Here is a 16482-nt window from a genome sequence, read left to right as displayed (position 1 = left end):
TAATAATAATAATAATAATAATAATAATAATAATAATAATAATAATAATAATTTATTTCATACCTGCCTTTCCCCAAGACAGGATGATGCAACATAGATTAAAATACACAAAACCATTTTAACACATTAAGATAAAATACATTTTCTTTGCAAGATTTCTTCAGAAGGGTTTTTCCTTTGCCATCCTTTGAGGCTGAGAGAGTGTGACTTGCCCAAGGTCACCCAGTGGGTTTTCATGGCTAAGTGGGGGTCTGAACCCTGGTCTCCAGAGTTACAGTCCAACACTCGAACCATTGTACCCAGCTCACTCTTCTATGTACTAGCAATCAAACTAATTGAAGTTTCCAAACTAGTTACAAAGGTAGCTCAATGTAGAGCGCATTGCAGAAGTCCAGACTTAAGGTTATCAGCACATAATCTGCCCTTCTAGGAAAGGGCACAGCTGATAATAAACTGAGAATGAGCTCTATAGAACTAAGAAAAGGAAATCAAGACTTGTAATGATCTGATACTGTGCACTGTCTTACATAAAAAATCTTCCTCTTACATAATTGTTATAAATAATTTTTCGGGACTAAATAATGTGAAAACCGTGTTTATTTATTTTTATAAGTTTTTATTGCCATTTAATCCAACATATATATCCACAAATCAACATCAGACATAAAACATATACAACATATACATATGCATATACATATATGTAAACCTTGTTTAGATGGACAAAGGTGCTCTGTATTCCTACGTGGCAGAATGGGGTTGGACTGACTGGTCCTTGTGGTCTCTTCCAGCTCTAGGGTTCTATGATATTATGACTTGGAAGATGCCAGGAAATGAAACCCACCAACACTGCTCTGATGTGGAGCAACTTTAACTCAAGAACAGGAGGGCTTGCAGACAGATTGTTCTTCGCCATCGATGTCAGTGTTAGGAGCCCAGGATGGAGCTAAACTAAGCTGGCCCTTCACAGCTGGTTTGTTGCTGTGTGCCTAAAAGTCATTTCCGACTTAATGGCATTAACCGATCATGGGTTTTCTTGGCAAGAGTTGTTCAGAGGAGGTTTGCCATTGCCTTCCCCTGAGGTTGAGAGCATGTGACTTGCCCAGTGTAGTTTTATGGCTGAGTGAAGAATTGAACCCTGGTCTCCAGGGTCACAGTCCACACTCAAACAATGTGTCCTATATGGAGTGAAGGTTTTTATCCTTTGTGGCTGTAGAACAGTAGTTGGAATCCCTCGGCCATCTAGATGTGGTTGGACTACAGCTCCCAGCGTTCCTCACCTTTGATTGTGCTGGCCAGAACTACAAAATTGCATTTTGGAGAGCCACACAGTTCTCATCCTGGCTGTAAAGGGCTGCTAGTATGGTTACCAGTGGAGATTGTGTGGATGGAATATTTTTCTCACCAGTTGGTTAAGACTATCCCTTGTGGTGTAGTGGTTTGAGCATTGGACTATGACTGGAGACCAGGATCTGAATCAGCCAGGGGAGCCCATGGGCAAGTCACCTTGGGCAAGTCATACTCTCTCAGCCTGAGGGGAAGACAAAGGCAAACCCCCTCTGAACAAATCTTGCCAAGAAAATTCCATAATAGGGTCTTCTCCCCTTCCCATGGGTTACAGACCCCTTCTCCTTTATGGTAGATAGCTCCATTCCTGCCAAGCGTAAGCATTGAGATACAGAGTGGGAAAGGTTTAAGCAACTCATCATGACTGTGCAGTGTTGCATTTGAGGAAGGAGACAGAGAAGTGAGGAGAGCTGGAAACAAAAGGAAGGGAGAGGCCTCTGATGGAACAAAATCTGGAACATACTCCACCACAAGGATTTACTGGACAGGCTGCACCTGTGGAGGAGAAGGTGGACAAGTTGCCAAGGAGGATATTGATGTGTGACATGGGCACTTTACAGACGGGTGCTTTGTGCTGGCCTGGATACGTGCTAGGATATGTGCCTGGATACATGCTAGGGTTGCCCGAGGGCGGTGCTACCGCACGTCCTGGAACCTTAGCATGTCATGGTGGTGTGTTAATGGTGGCGCTGCAGCCAAACAGCGTGGCACGGGCGTTAGGTCCCCGTGATGCTGCAGGGCTCTGGGGCACCCTTTCAGCTGTGCTTGGAGCTCCTTCTTGGGGAGCGCCTTGTTCCCGCAGCCATGAAACGGCTGGACACCCCTTTTCGGGACCAGGGAGGAGCGGTATTTTGCTGCTTCTCCCTGGTCCTGAAAAATGCCGGATTGGGGCCTCTGGGCTGCCGCTGTGGCTGCCTTGGCCCCAATATCTGGCGCAAAGGGGTGGCTGCAGGCCGCTCCAAATCAGTGATCTGTATCCCGCTATGGTTATTCCAGTCTACATTGCTATAATTGCCAAAACTGGCACCTTCTCAAACAACAGTTCATATATATATATATATATATATATATATATATATATATATGTGGTTTTAAAGTATGTCACTTCTGTATTACTGGCTCTACTACCTTGTCTTGAACAGGCATTTGAAAGATAGCTAGCTATCAATGATTTTATCAATGATTTGGATGATGGAATAAAGGACATGCTTATCAAATTTGTGAATGACACTAAATTAGGAGGAGTAGCTAATACCCCAGAGGGCAGGGTCTGAATTCAAAATGACCTGAAAAGATTAGAAAGCTGGGCCAAAACTAACGAAATGAATTTCAGCAGGGAGAAATGTAGGATACTACACCTAAACAGTAAAAATTAAATGCACACGAAAACATATCTGGGTAGCCGTGTTGGCCCTAAAGCAAAGTACAATAGCATCCTTCTGCTCTGGTCAGGCCCCACCTGGAATATTGTGTCCAGTTCTGGGCACCACAACTTAAAAAGGATGTTGAGAAACGAGTGTATCAAAAGGAGGGCGACTAAAATGGCGAAGGGTCTGGAAACCATGTCCTATGAAGAATGACTTAGGGAGCTGGGGATGTTTAGCCTGGAGAAGAGAAGGTTAAGAGGTGATATGATAGCCCTGTTTAAATACTTGAAAGAAGTCATATCGAGGAGGGAGCAAGCTTTTTTTTCTGCTGCTCCAGAGACCAGGACCCAGAGCAATGCATGCAATCTCCAGGAAAAGAGATTCCACCTCAACATTAGGAGGAACTTCCTGACAGTAAGGGCTGTTCAGCAGTGGAACACACTCCTTCCCCGGAGTGTAGTGGAGTCTCCTTCCCTGGAGGTTTTTAAACAGAGGCTGGATGGCCATCTGTCGGGGATGCTTTGATTGTGAATTCCTGCATGGCAGAATGGGGTTGGACTGGATGGCCCTTGTGGTCTCTCTCAATTCTATGATTCTATGATTCTATCCAAAATCCACAAAACAGCATATCTTGATTAGGCCAACCCAAATTCACAAAATACAGGTTGCAAGCTTTTGACAGGGCTGCATCTTATCATTCTACCTGTTTGACTTATATGCTGAGCATATTGTAAGGAAAGCAGGCTTGAGCACGGAGGAAGGAGGAAGGAATATCAACGATCATAACAAGACCATAATACTAATGGACAACACCATAATGCTAACAGAAAACCTCCTAGGCCTGGAACAACTACTAAGGAAGATCAAGGAAGAAAGTGCAAAGGCAGGCTTACCATTGAACATAAAGAAAATAAAAATAATGTCTACAGAGAATCTAGACAAATTCAACCTAGACAATGAAGAAATAGAGATAGTAAAAGAATTCTCATACCTGGGATCAAACATTGACAGGAACAGGGACTGTAGCTAAGAAATCAGGGGAAGATTAAGAATAGTGGCTATGAAAGAACTAGAAAATATCCTAAAATGCAAAGATGTAAAGCTGAGCACACAAGTCAGAATCACACAAGCCACTGTTTTCCCTATTACCATGTATGAATGTGATAGCTGGACAGTTATGACAGAAGATAGGAAGAAAATCAACTCATTTGAGATATGATGCTGGAGAAGAGTGCTGAGGATCCCATGGACAGCCAAAGAGACAAAGAGCAGATGAAGCCAGAGATCTCCCCAGAAGCAAAGATCACAAAACCTAGGCTGTTGTATTCAGACACATCATGAGAAGATATGAATCACTGGGAAAAACAATAATGCTAGGAAAGGTGGAGGGAAGCAGAAAGAGAGGAAGACCACAAGCTAGATGGATAGACTCTGTTAAGGAGGTCACAGGTATGAATTTGCAGGACCTGAGCAGAGCAGTGGAGGATGGGGATGTTGGGGATGTCTCATCCATAGAGTTGTCATGGGTCGAGATCAACTCGAGGACAGTTAACAACAACAAATGCTTTTGAGGCTCCACTGGCTTCTTCATCAGGCAAAAGTGTTTTCTTACATGATTTTAAACATGCAACATGTATTTTTTACATTTTGGTTGGCCAAATAAGGATATTGGTGTTTTGTGGATATTCGATGTTCTAGTATTTTCTTTTCAAATATTTGTGGTACTCTGGTGATGGTTGAAGATGGCAACAGTGGCCACTGGTAGGTCCCTCGTGGGTGGAGTGGTTAGTCATGTCCAGGGTTTAGTCCAAAGGGTTGGACTTGGGGTTTTTTTGGGGGGGGGGGGTGCTCAGCACCTTGGACAGCTATGCCTAGACCTCAGGGCAGATTCATTGCCCCTGGTTGCTGTTTTATTAAGCTGAGTGAAAAGGGTACAAACTTGTGTTGCAAACTGTGGAATTTCTTTTTACAAGATCTTAAAAGCCTGTGTATAGTTTTGTGACTTTTTGAGTCAGCCTAATAAAGTATTTTACTTTTGCGAGACAGTGTGGTGTAGTGGTTTGAGTGTTGGACTTTGACTCTGGAGACAGGATTTGATTCCCAGCTCGGCCATGAAAGCCACTGGATGATTTTGGGCTGGTCACACTCTCTCAGCCTCAGGGGAGGGCAATGACAAACCTCCTCTGAACAACTCTTGCCAAGAAAACCCCATGATATGGTCAGCATATGTTGGAAAATGAAGTACCTTTAAATTTCTTTTAAAAACCAAAAATCATTGTTGTGTGCCTTGTTGGCAACCTTAATCAACCCTAACATGGAGTTTTCTCAGTGAGACCTATTCAGGAGGAGTTTGCTTTTGCCTTCCTTTGAGGCTGAGAAAGTATGACTTGGCCACGATTGCCCAGTGGGCTTCTATGACTAAGCAAGGATTCAAACCCTAGTCTACCAGGGTCCCAGTGCAACAGTTAAACCATTTCATCATATTGGCTTTGTGTAACAAATAAAACAATTTTTTTTGCATCTCACTGTGTTGGGTCATGGGCATCATTTTAATACAAGGAAATTGTTTGCTTTACAAAAAGAAAGAAAACTGAGGATTTATGCAGGAGAAGCTTTCATGGATTCATGTCCCCCCCCCCCCTCTGCCCCCTCTGTGATGTTCTTCTACTTTCCAGAGAAACAGCTGCAATGCTGCAGAACACAACTAATTGCAAGAAGCAAACTCTTGTCTTTGGGACTGGCAAATTCCTCCAGAGCAGCTGTCAAAATTGACAAGAGATCTTCCTGTGCTAGGTATTCCTCCCCCTGATCCTCCTACCCTTAACTAGGCAGCTGCACACGGGGCAGAAAGATCTGCTGGCAGTGCATTTCCCCACTTGATCTAAAAGATAAGTGGGACAAAAGCTGTTCCAACTCACAATGCACATTTGGCAAGGCAGGGTGGAGACAGATAACCTCCATATAATCCTTAAGCAACTATGAATTGCCTTGCTGGGGCAAACCCAAACATCTTATCAGGCTCAGTTTTCTGTCTCCAGCAGTGAGTGGTTGGATTCCCCAGAGAAGCAATTTAGAAAGAAGGCATGTTGGCAATTGTTCACTTCTATGAATTCTGGATGTTTCTGGACTGCTACTCTCAGCCTTTGCACTCAACTGTGCTGGTTAGGGCTGCTGGGATTTGTAGTCCAGAAATATCTGGAGGGCCACATAATCCCCACCCAGACCTAGAATGAGAGGCAGATGATGATGATGATGATGATGATGATGATGATGATACTGACACTTACCCATCTCTTCATTGCTGAGGTGAGGAACAACAACAGATTAACAAATACACAACATCAGTTGAAAACACAGTTAAAACACACATTATTATTATTATTATTATTATTATCATCATCATCATCATCATCAGTTTAAAAGAACAAATAAGACATATACATGTTAAAGCAATTCACAATTAAAATTCATTATTTAAAATTTGTAGTTTAAACATTCTTCCCATATATGGAAGCTTTGCCATTGCTCAGGAAACAGTCATTAAGAGATCCGTTTATTGCATCTTGTGCCCATGAATTCCAAAAGTTCATTATGAATTGGGCTGTGGTCCATGTAAGCTTATGCTAAATAAAGCATATTATGACTGCAATCATAGATATTCTTGCTGAACGCAGTAAAATTTGCTGTAAAGTGGATTGTGTTGTTAGTGTGTTGTGTAATGCTCCTTATTGTTTTGCCCTGGCAGATTAGAATGGCTGGAAATTTAAATTTAATATAAGAGCTGTTTGAATAAAGGCTTTCTTTTGAGTGCCCTGAACCTGGGTGGGGAAATGGGGTCTTGCCTTGAAGGGGAACCTTTCTCCTTCTCTCTCAGCATGAAGTCACCGGAGTTCATGGAACTGTAGCATTGAGAAGTACGATAGACTTCCTTGGAAGGTGATGGGCCCTCCTCCTTTCAATGTCTTCAAACAGACATTGGATGGGCATCTTTCAGGAATGGTTTAGTTGTGTGTTCCTGGGTGGCAGGGGATTGGATTAGATGACTCTTCCAGTCCCATCTTCTAGGCTGGCTGAATATGAATATAGTGGCTAGAATCATAGAGCTGGAAGAGCCTCCAGGGCCATCCAGTTCAATCCCCTTCTGCAATGCAGGATGACACAATCAAAGCACTCCTGACAGATGGCCAGCCAGTCTTTGTTTGAAACCCTTCAAGGAAGAAGACACCACTAGATCTAGACTGAGGCACAGTGCTCCCTCCACATTCTCTAGGATTAGGGATGAAGGACCCCTGTGAATGTGGAGAAACTGCAAATAAAACAAAAAACACTATTCTCTAGGAATCTCCAGGTCCTCCAGCACAATTCTCTGGTCATCATCTGCCAGACGTTGATCACAGAATGATGCTGAAGGACCTACAAATGCCTAAACAAGTGTTTTCTCTAGGAACTTCTAGGTTTTCCAGCACAACTCTATGGTCAACTTCCAGCAGAATTGTGCTGGAAGACTTAGACATTCCTAGAGATAACATATTAATCAAAACCACAAATAACAAATCGGCAAAATTCAAAGCCACAAATGTGAAGGGCCAACTGTAATAGAATTGCTCTATTTTGCTTTGGTCAGACCTCACCTTGAAAATTGTGTCCAGTTCTGAGCACCACAATTCAAGAATAATGTTGACAAGTTGGAGCATGTTCAGCAACCAAAATCGTGAAAGGTTTGGAAACCATGACCTGTGCGAAGAGGCTTAGGGAGCTAGGTATGTTTATCCTGGAGAAGAGAAGGTTAAGGGGTGACATGATAACCATGATATCAGAACTGGTAAGATACTGGCAAAGAGGAAGAAGGAGAAACTGCAAGTGAAATTGGTGTGTGTGTGTGTGTGTGTGTGTGTGTGAGAGAGAGAGAGAGAGAGAGAGAGAGATTTTGTCTCTGAGTTTTTAGGCAAATAAGAATCATCTGGTGCCTAAAAATAGATTTCTTGGAAATCATCCTCCGTGTTGCTCTGTGCCAGAAAAAAAGGCCTAATTTCTTCCAATGCAGAAGCAACTTTAAAATAGTGCCAAACATACCAACACTCAGTGAGCTGAGAGTTCGTGATTAGGATTAATGATTGTGATTGAGAGATGAAACAACAGAATTGTGAATGCTGGCTTTTCATGCAAAAAATTGTGGGTTTAGTCCAACACGTATGTGCCAGAGGATACAAAGGACCTCTAGTTGGATCCTAGAGCAAAGGTGGAGAACTCCTCAAGAGTCAAGGAAATGTGCATTTACCTTGGGATCCATGGGACAGAGGCTGCTCTGTTGTAAAGTTGGCTACTATATATTTGGTATCCCTGGGTCCTCTCAGAAGAGAAATGGCTTGGGAGCAGGAGTTTGCCAAGTGAAAGTTACTATTTGGACTACAGTAGGCGCTTAGTATCTGCTAGGGTTCCAGGACCCCCCTGTGGATACCAAAATCCATGGATGTTCCAATTCCCATAAATACAATGGCTAATGAAATGGTATCTCATACAAAATGGCAAAATCAAGGTTTTCTTAATGTAATTTATATGTTTTAAAAATATTTTCAAGATGTGGATACTTGAATCTGTGATCTGTGGCTATAGAGGGCCGACTATACTAATATGCAAAGAGATCTTGGAGCACCTTTGAGACACTGTGCGAATGAAGCTGTAGCATAATAAATAATAACTAAATAAAAGCTTTATTTGTACCCCGCCTTTCTGTCAGAAGACAATCGAGGCGGCTTACAATTAAAAAGAAGACATACAGTGTCCAGTACCATGGTTGTTCCCTCCCTCCCCTAAAACACTATTAAACACATTAACTATTAAAAACAATACATTAAAATAATCAGAGACAGGTGAGTCGGGGTGCAGAGTACTGGTAGGGATGGTGGATTCAGTTCAATTTGGTGAGCGAGTTTGCTATTCAAGAAAGGCCTGCTGGAAGAGAATTTGTCTTGAGAGCCTTTTTAAAGCTCTCCAAGCTGGTAATAGGATGGATATTTTTGTAGCTTTGGTAGACTTGGCCTACCCTTCATGCATTTGAGGAGAAACCCCTTTGCACACTGATGTTCTGAAATGATATGGCTATGTCTCTGAATTCAACCCCTGTTTGGACTACAGCTGGCTGAAGGCTGCTTGGAGATGTAGTCCAAAACAGGTGAGGTTCCCAAGCCCTGTGCAGGAATATGTGGTTTTACCCTGAACCTCTTTTGGATCATCTCTGGCCCCTGACTTAGAGGTGGCTATCTTTGAATGCAGGTGGATTTTCAGAGAAGAATTACGAGTGGAGCTCTGAGGAGGAGGAGTCGGATGGCAAGGCCCGCCCGGTGCAGGTGCTGATCGTGAAAGATGACCACTCTTTTGAACTTGACGAAGCCGCCCTCAACCGCATCCTACTCTCCGAAGCTGTCCGGGATAAAGAGGTGGTCGCTGTCTCTGTGGCTGGAGCCTTCCGGAAGGGGAAGTCCTTCCTGATGGACTTCATGCTGAGATATATGTACAACATGGTAGGTCGGTTATCCGTTGTTCCTTGTGCAAGTTTTAAGTGCATCATGCTGAAACTGCTGGTGGTAAAGATGATGATGATTTTATTTATTTATACCCTTCCTTTTCCCAATAATGGGCAGTTCATAAATTATTAAATCCAGTACAGTATCACAAATTATAAAACTCAGTAGAGATTAAAAACCATATGAAATGTGATGTTATATTGTTGTTTTTTGTGTGCCTTCCAAGTCATTTCTGACTTACGGCGACCCTGTCGCAGGGTTTTCTTGGCAGAATTTGTTCAGAGTGGGCTTCCTCTGAGACTGAGAGAGTAAGACTTGCCCAGGATCACCCAGTGGGTTTCAATGGCCAAGCCAGGATTCGAACTCTGGTCTCCAGAGGCATAGCCCAGAGTTCAAACCACTACATCATGCTGGCTGTCTATATGGTAATACGTTATTTAATAATAATTAACCAATCTGTAAACATAAAATCGTTTAAAATAAACAGGGTTCTGGGAGATTGGGGTTCGAATCCCCGCTGGGCCATGGAAACCCACAAGTGTGAAAGGGCCTTCAGAGTAGCACTTTGAAGTAAGGAATTACAAAGAGTTTCTAACTTCCAACAGGTTACTCCTTTTAGTAATTAGGGTGTAACAGTGTTACATTTGAAAATTTAACAACATGAGTGGAAACAAAGTTGTGTCATTGGTATAAGAAGCAAGGTTTTCTAGTTACAAGTTGAGTCTTATCTGAAATGCTTGGGAACAGAAGTGTTTTGGGTTTCCGACTTTGGAATATTTGCATATACATCATGAGATATCAGATCGGAACATGAAAATTGTTTCTGTTTTCTATACACTTAGCCTGAAGGTAATGTAATACACAATATTTTTCAAAATGTTATGCATGGAACAAAATGTATGTACGATGAAGTATTTTGGATTTCAGAATTCCAGAAAAGGAAGACACAACCTGTACTTTACTTTTAAGGGGATTTTCAGAGGCATTTCGATAGGAATTTTTCAAGTTTTATGCCATTCCTTTATCAATCTTGACGGGTGGTGTTTTTTTTTAAAGCAATGAAAAGTAACCAGCAGTGCAAATGAATCATTACCTAAACATTGCAATGAGTAAGAAGGACAAATTGTTTCTAAAACACTGTAGCGAGAAATAGGGAAAAATTGCTTCTCGGACGCTATAGCAAGGCATGGGAGCACATTAATTCTGAAACTGTGGTGTATAATGGGAATGAATTAGTTCTTAAAAGTAACATTGCAAGCTTTATCCAGAGCCCATTAGGGAGACTATTCACATTACACAGTCCTAGCACTCTGAATCCACTTTACCTGCCATGGCTGCATCTTATGGAATATTGTATACAAATGGATCTTGTAGCACCTTTGAGACTTACTGGAAAAAAGAAGCTGGTGGCATGAGCTTTCTTAAACTTGAGCCAACTTCCTCAGATGCATGGAGTGGAGGGTTTAGGGACAGACCTATACAAGCTGGTTGTGTGTGAGAATGTCAGTTGGAATTGAAAACCTTGTAGGCATGGAGATATCTATTCAACATATTCAAAAGTAATACAAATTCCAGCTGCAATCCTTGTTTGCCTTTTTGTGTAACAAGGGGCACCATCTGACTCTGCCATTGTTTTAAATAACACACACACACACACACACACACACTCAAAATAGTGAAAAGTAGTATACCTTCTAGCTACAATCCTTGGCCTTTTGTATAATAAGGGGCGCCGTCTGACTGTGCCATTGTTTTGCAGTGTTATTTTAATTTCTTGTGTGCTATATTTTATTGTTTGAATGTTAAGATGTATTAATATGTATTATGTTTATTTTCACAGAATGAATGCCATAGGCAGGTTTATTTTATCTGTTTTAACTGATTGCATGTACAGTGCTGTGTAAATTTACAGCACTTAATAATAATAACAACTATTTCATTGGGGAACAAAGGTGGGATGAAGGATGTTGCTTAAAGCCAAGGAGAAGAGATAACCCTAACAATGAGTAATGGGATGTAGTGTAGGAACCTGAGAGGAGATGTGATGAACTGGTTAAAGATGCCTTTATGAGGATGGGAGGTTAGACAATTTTGAAATGTTTGTAGTGCACCAGGAAACCATTATCTCTGTTTAACCCACTGCTAAAGGACTAGAGCCTGTGGATGCTTTCCAATTCTGCTGTTTCTCTTTCTAGTCTTCTTTTGTTCTAGGACCACTGTTTTGAGATCCAAGCCCAGGAAGACTGAAGTGTTCTGCAACTGGTTGAAATCCTGGGGTTTGCAGTTTGGCAAGGCCTGAGAGCTATCTAAATGCTCCTTCCTAAACTTCAGGTCCCAGGATTCCACACATCAGTTAAAAGTGGAATTACTGTATTATATTTGTGTAGTGTGAAAGGGCCCTAGGTAAGGAAACATTAGCTATACATCTACCCAGAGCTGCCCCAGCCCAGGCATTTTCTGGATGTATTGGACATTGATCATTGGATATGTGTGAGGACATGTCAGGGCTCTTTCACACTACATGGTTATATAGCATTACAATTCTACTTTAATGACAAAGGCTGAACCTGTGGAATCCTGGGGTTTGTAGTTCGGGGAGGCACTAGAGCTCTGACAGAGAATTCTATATAGTTCTCAAAACTGCAGATCCCAGGATTCCATAGCATGTTGCCATGGCAGTCAAAGTGGAATTGTGGCATTATAACTGTGTAGTGTGGCCAGGCCTGATCTTGGGGTCTCACTTGTGGCTCCTTTCAACTCTTATTATTCTGTGATTTTCCTGATTTGTATTTCCTTTGTGCCTCTTGGTGACCGATGGTCCTGTGGCTTTTCACACTTTTGTTTTTATGCCAGTAATCTTGGCAGGTGGCATAGTGGTTTGAACTGCGGAGACCAGGGTTTGATTCCCAGTTCGTCCATGAAGCCCACTGGGTGACCTTGGGCAAGTCACACTCTCTCAGCCTCAGTGAAACTCCATGATAGGTTCACTTTAGGGTCGCCATAAGTCAGAAATGACTTGAAGGCACACAACAACAACAATCTTGGTGGGTGAGCTAACACTTGGCTTGGATTAGGCCACTGGACGTGGAAGCCAGCCAAATCTGGTAATCGCTTGCCCTCTTTTCACTTTGCAGGAGTCAGTCGACTGGGTCGGGGATTATAATGAGCCGCTGACAGGTTTCTCCTGGAGAGGAGGGTCGGAGCGAGAGACAACGGGCATCCAGATTTGGAGCGAAGTCTTCCTGGTGGACAAGCCAGACGGAAACAGGGTGAGCATTTTTAATGGCTTTTCATAAGAGCAATGTAATTTTTTGATTACTTCAGTTTCACATGCAAAAAAACAAACAAAACCAGATACATCTTCCACCTTGGAGGAAGGAGGTGATGAGAATTTTTGCACATTTTCCCCAATGATTTCCCCATTTTAGCCCTTTTTTTGTTGTTACACAAAACTATTTCTTCTCCCAAAAGTGCAATGATTTTGTACAAACAAACAGTATTGTTTTGTGGCTCGGATGCCGTTGTGCTGTTTCACTTGGCCTTTGGCTCTTAAAATTATTAACGTCTGCTCTGGCTGTTTTCATACTATTTGTCCACGTTTAGAACTATTTTTGAAGAGAATTAAGACTGATCTTAATCTGTGTTTTTCTTGTAAATGTTTTGTCAGTCATGCATCAACTCGGGTGGGTTGAGAGAAAATAAATAAATATCTTGAATATCAACAAGCAAACCAATAACCAACTAAATTATTAAAATTTTGCAGAAAAATAAAAATAAAAGGACGGGGCTGAAATGTGAAAGAAAGTCTCATAACAGTTGACTTTTCTTTTCTCATAGTTTGTCTAGAGGTGTCAAGACACTTCAGGTCAAGCATGAGCAGAGCTGAGAATATGCTTTACATTCCTAATTCATAGCCACAGGACCCCTCTGAGCTGCTTCAATGGGCTCAGTGTTGTTACTATGATGCTTTCAGCATAATACATAAAGTTTTAGTTATTACCTTTAAAAAAATTGTTTTGATTTGTAGTTGTTAACCTATGTCTATGTAGTCACCATCCAGATTTACACGTTGTTCCCAGCATTTCCTGACCCTTCGAATACCATTATTGTAGAGGTCTGCCTTATGAGGATTTTACATCTTAGTCACTTCTGGCACAACTTGTCACAAATATAAATGTGCTGTTTTTCTCAACATCATGCACTTAGGGACCAATGATGACACTGACAAAATTTCATCAATATACTGTAATAACTTCCGGGTGATCATTATTACTTTATGCTACCCTCTTGCAAGGCACAGTCTGCAGACTTCTACAATATCAGGTATTCGGAGGGTCAAGAAACACTTGGAAAAATGTGTTTATCTGGATGGTGACTATGTAGAGATAAGTTATCAACTACAAATCAAAACAAACTTTCTGTCAAGTTTTTTTAAAGGTGATTATTAAATCTTTACGATCCCCCCTCGTGCTTTTCTCTTTGTTGTTGTTCTGAACTTTCAAGTCATTTCAGACTTATGGTGACCCCATCATGGGGTCTTGGCCAAATTTGTTCAGAGGGAGTTTGCCATTGCTACCCTCTGAGGCTGAGAGAGTGTGACTTGTCCAGGGTCACCCAGTTTCCATGGCTGAACAAGGGTTCAAACCCTGGTCTCCAGTGTCCTAGTCCAACACTCAAACCACTCCACCACACTGGCTTATTATTATTATTATTATTATTATTATTATTATTACAAATATTCCAATACACTAATTTCAGCATAAATCATAGAATGTGTTTCAGTATGACATTTAAACCAAATGTATTAAATCAGGTACAGTTAGGTCCAAAACACACTGCAGAAATAATCCACATCAAGGCCGCTTTACCTGCCCTGGCTTAGTGCTAGAGAATCCTGGGATCTGTAGTCTCTTGTGGCACCAGAACTCTCTGACAGAGAAGGCTAAAAGTCTCACAAAACGACAGTTCCCAGAATTCCCTAGCATTGAGCCAGGGCAGTTAAAGTGGTCTCAAACTGGATTATTTCTGCAGTGTCTTTTGGACCTTAGAGCACTGGATGATTTTCTATGTTGATCATTTTCTCCTGGGGAGGGAATTTGGAGTGAGAGATAATGAGTATCTAGATTTGGAGTGAAATCTTTCTTGTGCACAAGCTACATGAGTGAACAGCAAAACCCACGTTATTGATGCTTTTGGTAATTTTCCCGCAAACGTGGCAGTGAGGAGGAAACATCCTTTTGTGGCAAAACATCAGTCCCCAAAATGTTTGCCTTGCTCTTCTCTGCAGGTGGCAGTGCTGCTCATGGACACTCAGGGGACCTTTGACAGCCAGTCGACGCTACGCGATTCAGCCACCGTCTTTGCGCTCAGCACCATGATCAGCTCCATCCAGGTGATGGTCAGGCATTGGGGTGGTGCGTGTCATACACGAAGAACCGGGCCCAGGATGATGCTCTTATACAGTGGTCCCTCTACATTTGCTGAAGTTGGGGTGAAAGACCCCTGTGAAAGTGGAAGAACCACAAATAAAAAAACACTATTCTTTTTACCTAATAGAACACCTCTCTAGGAATTTCCAGGTCCTCCAGTACAACTTTGCAGTCAACATCTGCCAGAAGTTGATCATAGAATCATGCTAGAGGACTACAAATGCTCGAGAAGTGTTTTTCTAGGAACTTCCAGGTCCTCCAGCACAACTCTATGGTCAACTTCTGGCAGAGTTGCACTGGACGACCTAGAGATCCTAAAGAGAATATATTAATCAAAACCGCAAATAATCAAATCTGCCAAAGTCAAAAGCCACAAATGTGGAGGGCCAACTGTATTTATTTTTCATTTATTTATTGAAATATTTTGTTGGTATTGTTGTTCTGTGCATTCAAGTCATTTCTGACTTACGGTGAACCTAATGTGACTCTATCACAAGGTTTCCTTGGTTTGTTTAGAGGCGGTTTGCCATTACTTCCCTAAATAAATAATAATAAAATTTTTATTTGTATACCGCCCTTCCATCGATCAAGGCGGTGAACAACATATTAACAACATAGTACAATATAACATAACACGCATTAAAATACAATACACTACTCAACCCTATTAAAATCAATACTAAAACCCCCCATTAGCCAGCTGCCATTGCTGTCGAAGGGGGGAAGACTAGCTGGAACTTGCTGTTGTTGCTGATGTATGCCTTCAAGTCATTTCTGACCTATGGTGAAACTTTCCCAGGGTTTTCCATCACTCAGACTGCATCCGCACTGCAGAAATAATGCAGTTTGACATCACTTTAACTGCCGTGGCAGAATGCTATGGAATCCTGGGATTTGTAGTTTGTTGTGGCACCAGAGCTTTCTGACAGAGAAGGCTAAATGTCTCACAAAACTACATATCCCAGGTTTCCATAGCATTGAGCTGTGGCAGTTAAAGTGGTGTCAAACTGCATTATTTCTGCAGTGTGGATGCAGCCCCAGGGGTTTCGATGTCTGAGTGGGGAATTGAACCCTGGTCTCCAGAGTCAAAGTCCAATGCTCAAACCACTAGAACATGCTGCATCTCCCTATAAGTATAACGTATCTTCCAAGTACCTTAAGAATGGAGTCCACCTTCCACCATCTTAGATCCCAGGAAGAAATATGATCTTTAGAATTTAATATTTTAAATAGTGAGAAATAATTTAAACAGCCTAAAAGCATATTAAACATTTTAAAACACTTTATGTGGCTGCCCTATTAAAAATTCATCTGGAGGCCCTTGGGAGATGAGGTAGAGTAACCTTTACTCAGCCCTTGAGTGCTGTCCTTCCTCTTCTAGAAATATCACAAAATTTCCTCTTCTAGAAAAATGATGGTTTGGGGTCCCTTTTTAGATGGTTCCTCAGAACTTGGCTAAAACAAAGAAAGGAGAATGCTGAAGGTACATTATTTGTTAGTTATAAAGCCATTTTTTCCTCCAGAGAGCTCTCCTCCTCTCCACTTCTATCCTAACAACAACCTTGCAAGGTAGTTAGGTGGAGGGTGACTCATGCAAGAGCCAAGCAAATAGTTTCACTGTTCAGTGGGGGCCAGAGCCTGGGGTTGCATCTGTACTGCAGAAATAATGCAGTTCAACATCACTGTAAGTGCTATAGCTCCATCCTATGGAATCCTGGGATTTACAGTTTTACAATGCCTTTAGTCTTCTCTGCCAAAGAGTACTGGTGCCTCACAAAACTACATTTAATGGTTGCTGAGCTACACTACATTGTG

At 41.8% G+C, this 16482-nt stretch overlaps 1 protein-coding gene across 2 annotated transcripts in view; it reads left to right on the top strand.

The window, feature by feature from the left end:
* The window catches only part of ATL1 (atlastin GTPase 1), a 41878-nt gene that overhangs the window by 6904 nt on the left and 18492 nt on the right, over nucleotides 1-16482 (top strand). For both annotated transcript variants that reach the window (XM_042445305.1, XM_042445304.1), the window contains exons 2-4: nucleotides 8988-9235; nucleotides 12373-12507; nucleotides 14526-14630. In XM_042445305.1, the coding sequence (XP_042301239.1) occupies nucleotides 8988-9235; nucleotides 12373-12507; nucleotides 14526-14630 (488 nt within the window). The remainder of the gene's footprint in view (nucleotides 1-8987; nucleotides 9236-12372; nucleotides 12508-14525; nucleotides 14631-16482) is intronic.

Source organism: Sceloporus undulatus, chromosome 1 (genome assembly GCF_019175285.1).
Source record: "Sceloporus undulatus isolate JIND9_A2432 ecotype Alabama chromosome 1, SceUnd_v1.1, whole genome shotgun sequence".
Lineage (NCBI taxonomy): Eukaryota > Metazoa > Chordata > Lepidosauria > Squamata > Phrynosomatidae > Sceloporus > Sceloporus undulatus.
Note: the sequence above shows the minus strand (reverse complement) of the source record. Positions and strands in the feature narration are given on the sequence as shown.